The 8,138-nt window shown below is 42.1% G+C and overlaps 1 protein-coding gene and 1 pseudogene across 1 annotated transcript; both read right to left on the bottom strand.

Annotated features, from left to right (window-relative positions):
* The window catches only part of LOC136283584 (uncharacterized), a 215,570-nt pseudogene that overhangs the window by 135,236 nt on the left and 72,196 nt on the right, over window positions 1–8,138 (bottom strand).
* Window positions 44–6,448, bottom strand: LOC131783864 (uncharacterized). The gene is made up of 2 exons (XM_066171792.1): window positions 6,398–6,448; window positions 44–4,646 (listed from the first exon to the last, which is right to left on the bottom strand). The coding sequence occupies exon 2, from the start codon at window positions 4,614–4,616 to the stop codon at window positions 624–626; it is 3,993 nt and encodes a 1,330-aa protein (XP_066027889.1). The 5' UTR covers window positions 4,617–4,646; window positions 6,398–6,448; the 3' UTR covers window positions 44–623.

Here is an 8,138-nt window from a genome sequence, read left to right as displayed (position 1 = left end):
ACATAAATTTTCCCTTTCTGAAATTGGAGCTGGCTTATGTTCGATCCGATACTGCACGTGGCAGCGGTCCAAAAGTCCAGTTAGTCATTGATGAAAACAAAACTAAATTAGTCTATATTTTGTGCACAATTTGAAAAATAGTGACGATGGCTGGTGCTTTTAATAATGGAGGATGGAGAAGGGAAAAAAGAGGAAAGTGTTACAGCGCCGTCGTTTCACCATAAGCCGTTGGTTTAAAAAAAACGCGAAAATCGCGCCTCGAGGGATTTTCTTCAGCTTAAGCAAAAGACGCGGCCTCCACATCTCCTAATCCCTCTATTTCCTCTTTCAATTTGTCAACTAATGTTTAAGGCAACATTATGCAGTGTGGAAACGTATTCTCCTCTTTTTAAAAATCAAATAATCTCGACAGCGACTAATTTAACTTTTGAGTCTGTTCTATGGGTATTCTGTTAGGGTAGTCTACCACTTCTCTAGTTTGTTGGTCCATGCAGCAGGGTCAACGATTTTAACTAACTCTGAAAAAGTAATTCCACTGAGTGTGGTGCAAACTTTGCCTAGTTACATCGGGAAGTTTTCCGCTAGTGTGACTACCCTCTTCATGATTTCCGTTTGATTATGTTTCAATCAAACTCGAGTCTGTGGACGTTTACGATGACAAATTTGTCTTCAAGAGCAATACAAACTTGAGCCTTTACCGGTGAAGCTACAAGTCCATGGATGTTGCTTTCAAATTTCATAGATCCGAGTTGAGCGCGTGAGAAAGCATCCCAGATCCTTAACGTTCCCGATTCACTGACCGTTGCAACTGCATCGCCAAAGTCTTGCTCTAGATAGCCACACCCTTTGAGTAGATTATCAGCGCAACCCAGGCGTTTCTTCAGATCAAGATGCTGACCATCCCAAAGTTGTAATGATCCGTCAATGTGTCCTGTGGCAATACAGCGTCCATCAAACGAAAACTTACAGCATTTGACAATTTCTTCTTCAGGAACGCTTCGCTGAATGTGATGCACTTTCACTGTATCGTACAACATTAGACCTCTTTGACGATCACAGCATAGGAGACGATAATGAGAGACGCCGTCTTTTTGCTCGAAAACAAAGATGTCGCAGCACTCGATCATAGACTGCTTGGGGCCATTGATGTCCCTAAACGTCGATTCATCGAGATTCCAAATCTGGATGTGTCCCGATCTGGAAACAAACAAAACCAGATTATTGTCGAGGTAACTGAAGAACCTTTGGGGAGTGATCGGATGTTCTAGAGATTTAACTCTTTGTTGCAGGTCGGAATTCCACAATTCAAAACAAGCTTCTCTTTGAAACAAAATCGATTTGTCATTCGGTGACAGTGCAAAAGAATTTGCGTGGATGGACCGGTTACCACGAAGCCATCTCCCGCTAGAAGCTTCATATACACTCATTCCCACTTTGCACAAAACGTATAAATGCTGACCGTTAGCCGAAAAGGAAATAGCTCTAACTCCACAATCTGCCATTTCTGCAGAACTTTTGTTTTCGAGAGTGTGACACATATAGACCGTGTCAAAGTCCTTCAGAAGCACTCTTTCCGTGTCAACCTCTTTGGCATATGTCCACCTGGTTCGCTTCGAAATTGGAGCAATACGTATTGCGAATGGCAAACCCGGGCAATGTAATTGGCGAGATTCACCACATACGTACAAACAGTCTCCACGGTTTGATACACCAAGACTTCTATGAGTCGACCCTAGGTTTATCTCTCTTAGTTCAGAACACTCAAATTCATTCGCAAGCAATTCACAGAATGTCAACAGATGTTTCTTGGAGGAATTCAGAAGCACAAACTGTGAATTTCCTTCTGATCCAGAAAGGCAATCCACTGTTAAAGGTTCTTCGTTACTAAATGCATTCTGCTGATAAGTGTAGTCGTGCACATTCATGTTCCAAAGGGAAACACCTCTATCAAAACTGCCTGAGATGACATATTGCTGACATGATGAAATCGCACAACATGTGATGCCCCCAGTGGGCGGTTCCAATTTGATTACCAGCTCTCCTTTGTCAAGTTCCCAAATCATAAGGTTGTTTGTCACATGAGTTTCTCTAGTCACCATCGTTTTTCTGTCTTGTGAGATACAAGCATCGATGAAGGTGTGCTCGTTTTCTGGAAATAGCTCCTTTGATCCACCGTCAAATGTTACAGCTTTATCGAATCGACCGTGGACAACCACACCATGTTGTGGGACAAAAAAACAGTAGTTACAACGCTCTTCCTCGGTTGGCCAGATGTCGATCACTACGTCAGATCTGCAACTCCATAGTTCTCTTCCTGTTTCCACTGAAAACAGGTGGACGAAACCTTCTGCACATCCACAGACCAATAGAGTGTGCTCAGCCTGGTTTAAAATATCACAACAATTTACGCTGGTTTTGCAGCGGAACTTAGTGATCACAGGGTCTGTTGTCTGGGATCTGTTAACTACCTCTAGGCGGAGGGGAAGTTGGTACTTTGTTTGATACATCACAGAACAAGCTTCGAGACTTATTGCTGTAGATTCGGCTTCGTTCACTAATAACTGAAAAATCATGTTTGGGTTCTCCATCAACAAATAGGGATGACGCCTGAGGCAAGTTATACAATCATCGACTTCTTTCGAGTCATCACCTGAAAGCTTCAAGACTGGTTTGATGCTTTGAAGTTCCTCAATTAATGAGAAAACGTCGCAAGCTTTGCTCTGCAATTGAGCAAATAGCAGCTCCAGGCTACATGCATGACGAAAAAGTCTGTTTTTCTGGCTTTCATCTAGTTTTGGTAAGGCTGTGAAATGGTGCGTTCCATGCTGAAGGGCGTATCTTTCTTCTTGAGAGTACTCCACAGGGACATCTTGACGTTGCTTGATGGAATTGTAGGTCCTTTCGCATTCTTTTAATAACACGACATTTCCTGGTGTGATTTTTACCGTAAATTTATGTTGACCGTACAATTCAGGGTGACAGAGCCAGTCAACAATTGATTTATGGAAAACATCGATGCAACCGTCATGAATGGGCAGCAAACGTGAGATTGATGCTGACATCTTTTGGAATTGGCTCCAACCATCCTCAATGTCATAGCACAGGCCGAGAATTCTCCACGCCATGGTCGCAGGTAAAGGAGAACGTGCAGCAGCAAGTGACGAAAGAAAATCGAAGAAACGCTCTTTGCCAACTCCAAGATCCTTTTGCAGGCGATCAATATATTGCTCATAGACAGAAGTGATCCCACGAGGGAAAACATCTGAGAGATTTGAAGGTGTGAGGGTGCTTTTATGGTCTTCGACATGCTTAATGACAAAGTGTGCATACAACATAAGTCCTTCTGCTTGACTTACAAAGCGACTAACATTTTGCTCGATGCTGGTATTGGGCAACAGCCGCCTTAAGCTTTCTTCAAAAAATAGCTCAATGTCTTTCTCGTTCTTCTCGTCCGAGGGGTGGAGGACAAACGGGTTGAAGTGAGCTAGTTTGTCAATCATTGCTTGTCCAGTGCGACCGGTGATAACAAACTTTATCCAGGATGGTAGCTTGTGGAACTGTGTTCTTATCATATCAAAGAGTTCGTTTCTTCCCTGATGTTCACATTCATCTACAGCGTCCACCACCAAGAGGATGTTCATCCCTGGATCTGCCATCATGTTCGTAGTCTCTTGAAGAACGTGCGTGAACAGTTCCTCCATACTCATGGTCGTCAGATCAGTTGTGTTTAAGCAAGCCAACTGACCCGTCAGGACGTCCTTAAAACCTGGAAGATTGTCACACAAATGTCTGGCCAGTGACTGTACCATTAGCTCTGGTTTCCTTCTCCTCTGGTTATTGTGCTGACAGAAGTGCATTCCACCCAGAACCGAGCGCTCTTTCATGTTATGGCATAACTGTGCTGCAATAACAGATTTGCCCATACCAGCATTTCCAGTTATGATAAGAACACCTGAATCAGACATGCGATTTTGAAACCAACTCTCGACATGACTGAAAACCCATTTGCGAGTTCCTGGATGATACTTGGATGCGTAAAAATGGACTTCCCCGGAGAAATCAAACTTAGCAAGTCTTTCTATGCAAATGCTGGCAGACAGTGGCGCGGCTCTAAGATTCTCTACTCGCGAAGCGTCTTCACCGAGACGTTGAACTGCGTCAGCAATCTCCTTCCAAGATGATTGAAATGAAGCTTCGTCGATCTCGACAATCGTTGCGTGACTGTAATGGTTTCGATACCAGTGTATCGTTTTCACTGCAGCCTGGACTGTGTTATCCGTTGAAGGAGGTTTTGCGGCCCAGCCAGTAGCAGGAGCTGGCATTCCACAAACGTTACGAAGCAAAACGTAAAGAAGAGAAATGTCGAAGCGTTTAGAAGCAGGGGTACCAACCGCCGGCGCCGGGTAAAGTTTGTCCCACTGGGACTTGTTTATCTTCCCCTCTCGATTCAGTTTACGTATGTCAGGTTTCTTCCGGTTCAAGAACTTCAGGAGCTGAGGGGGAGGTACATAGCGATCAAATATGCGTCGTAACGCCGCAGTACCTCTGTTAATAAGAAGGGTGTTCAGCTTCATACCCAATAGCGTGTCATCAGTTATTTCCAAGCAGCATGCCATTGTGGGATAGAAATAACTACCAAGAAGTCCCTAAAAATAAACGATTTCAAAAAATGTGTATGTGGATTTAGCGCCTGATAAGAGCGATTTCCATCGCCCCGTTTATTGTTAGCTTAGAGAAACGGTTAATTAGCCATACATCACGTAAACCCTTAGGCAAGAGAATATTAATAATATTAGTAATGATAGTAATAATAACAATAATAATAACTTTTCATTGCCATCATTACTGTTATTAAGGCGCATTTATACCCCGCCCTCATCCTTAATAATTCGTGGTCCTTCACAAAACCTAAGACAGCAATTTGACCAACAACAGAACGAGGTAACAGGGAACCAGGACTGAGAAAAATAAGATTTTCAATTTTTTTCGAAAGCTCGGACAGATCTGGGTCACCAAGTAACCATTTTGTTAACCACTTGAACATAAATCTGAAAGGGATTGTGACCTGTTTTAACATCAGGAAAAAATTTGCATGAAGTTAACAGTTTGGACAAATGCTTCGTGATTAACAATACCTTGTAAAAGTACTCAGGTTTTGAAGCGAGTCCGCTTGTTCCGGTCGTATTGAGAACCCTCTACAAACTTTGGATCACATTTCAACATTGAAAACAAATTTTATTTGTCCTGTCATGCATCTTTTTATCTCCTCTTTCCATATCTTTACTTTAGTCGCAACTAAAACAAAGTTTGCAGAGGACCTTGTGCTGTGCTCTGTGGCTGAGCGAACATAATTATCCTCGAAAACTTCTTTAATGTTAACGTTCAATCGGAGGTATCATAATATTCTGTTCCTGGGCGAACTTTTCCATATAAAAAAAAAAAGCTAATGTAAGAGGCGGTATGTTTGCAAACAAAACTGTTCCTCTTCCGACATCTATTTTTTAAAAAGGTAGAGCGAAAACTTGTTCAGATTTCAGTTTTGCACTAACCTTATTGAGAAAAAACTGATAGTTTGGTTGTTTATATAGCAAGGGAGCGCTGAAATAATTCATTATCTCTTGACCCTATATCCATAAAATTTGATCCTTGAACATCGCGTTACGCATGGCGTATAGAGCTCTCAGCCAATTCCCCTCACTAATCATTTGGTATTTTTTACAGTAGTAATTGAATATGCACGTGTTCTTTTTCTTCTCTCTCTCGATTGACAGAATTTAACAAATTTAAGCCGCTGGAATCAAAGAAATCAAAACGTTTCTGAGAAAGATTGCGAAACAAACTTTAGCGAGTGACTTCCGGTCTATCTGCTCAGACAAACCTCTCTGTTTCATCAAAAATTAGACTTATTTGAAAGTTATGACGAACAAATTTTACGGGGAATGACTGAATACATTACTGCAGTAATGTATGTAATGTAGTAAACTACGGATCCAGCTATATCACAAACCAATCGTTACACGGAGTCTCCTAAAATCTCTTGAATTAGGTCGGTAATTGACTAGAGATATTTATCGCAACACTGACCTGGCAAACCAAAGTGTTGAAGAAGTAGAAATAATCCTTCTACGTGGTCGTGTGGTTTTCATTAAATCAGTCAAACCGAAGGGAACTAACAAAGACCGTCGGATCACTAAGTGAAACTTCCAGGTGAATTTGAACGCTTGGGATTGTAAAACGAGCGGAACTTCTGAAATTTCTTGAGTCGAATTTCAGTGATTACTCAAGAGCCGTCTAAGAGCGTATTGCAGTTTTTGGCAAGGGTTATAGACAACAACGCAATAAAATTACGGTTAAAAGTATGCACACAGTATTTCAAGGTATGAAAAAGACTCTTTACCTTTCGTGAACACCTTAAAACGTCAACGCGTTTAAAACAAAACCCAGTTGATCATACCAAACTGTATGGAGACGTGACTCAGCAGTAAATTGCGTGACAACTATAATAGCTTTGTTTTACGTCAAAGGAAACGTCTCGGTTCAGTGCTCCTACACCGATTTTAAAAACGCTCAAAGCTCTACAGAATGTTCAGGATTATCTCTAGAGAGTAAAAGGCCTGTTCAAATGGAGGTGGGGGACCCTTGGTAGGTGAGGTAACCCGCTTAGCCGTGGTCTAAAAGTAAAACGTGTTTACATACACTCTTACAATACCGGGGGGCTGGAGTGAGGTTTCTTAAGGTTGTTGCTGCGCGTCCCAAGCTCACGTCTCGAGAAGGACGAAAGATTAACTCTCGGACACGTATTCACTTATTCACTTATTCAGCGTTGTGTTACGCGGTGTTAGGTTACGAGAGGAACCGTTGAGTTAATACGTTGTAAGAAATAGTTTAAAATATGGTCGATTTACGACGCTAAATATTTCGAAATGTGAACATTTTAAACTCCTTGTGTTGCGGTTTCTGGTGATTTCTGCCATCAGACGACTAGGAATGTACAAAGTTTTAAAACATACGTGTTTCGCTTTTGAGCTTTTTGCCAACCTTGAGACGTTTACATGGCAAATTGTCACCCCGGCTGACAGGGTTACCCTTCCTGGCAAACCGGGCTAGCCGCATGTAAACGTGATCAAGATAAAATGAGAGATTGTATGGACAGGCGGGTCACCCCACCTCCATGTAAACAGGCCCCAAATATAAGGAAACTGGTAAGAAAGGCGTGGTGGTTTTTCCGCGGCCCAAAACATTCAGCTTCCACGTGTGTGTGCAGTTATTGCAATTGAATGAGGCAAGTATTCCTCAGTATTGCGGTCACTCAATAGTGTCATTTATTCTTCTTGTCCTGAGCTTGAGTGGCAGGTCTTTCAGTTGCCTTTTATCCATGCTGCAGAAGATTGAGCAGACCAAGAGACACATATTGTCATAGGGTGCGAGCAAGTGAAGAAAAAAGGGGGAAAATGGACAGCGAGTAGGCTCGTCGCATTTTTTTTTGGCTCAGATCCGCCTTAACATCAATGTATTTGTCGCAAGCGTTGACGCATCTTTTACAGTGGTTGTGAATTGTAATTTTTCATTGCGCGAGCTCGTAGGACGATTGCAATTTGTAGTATTTAAAAAATTTGTAAGTGCTTATTACACAAAATTGCAAGAGAAATCATGACATTACTTGTTAATCATTTAAATGATAAAAAACATCTCAGAAAGGTACAGTACAGTGGTTAGTTTGGGCCATACTAAAAAATTGACTTCCTTTTTAAAACTTTTCATGTAAAAATTTGTTAAAGCATAAAATCGAGTGGTGGAGTTAATCTTTATAAATATTAATAGCGGAGCTCGCAGAGCGTAGCCTCATAATTATACAAAATAGTAGTAACCCATCAAGCCGAAAAAATTTGGATGTACGACCGTCCGACCGTCCGACCGTACGACCGTACGACCGTACAAGATGCTACTTTTAACATGCGTGGTCAACTGTATCGCAGGCACGCCAACGCCACGGCTTTGTTCAGTAGTCCAGTGGTCAGTGCACTGGGTCCGAGTCGGACGACTCGGGTTCTAGTCCTGGCCGGGGCAAGGCGTTGTGCCCTTGAGACGTGCGGGAAAAAAAAATGCGAGCTCCGCTTTTAGGCTTGGCTAAATCTATA

This window comes from Pocillopora verrucosa, chromosome 9, assembly GCF_036669915.1.
Source record: "Pocillopora verrucosa isolate sample1 chromosome 9, ASM3666991v2, whole genome shotgun sequence".
In the NCBI taxonomy this organism is placed as follows: Eukaryota; Metazoa; Cnidaria; class Anthozoa; order Scleractinia; family Pocilloporidae; genus Pocillopora; species Pocillopora verrucosa.
The sequence above is the reverse complement of the archived record's forward strand: the minus strand, read 5'-3'. Positions and strand labels throughout refer to the sequence as shown.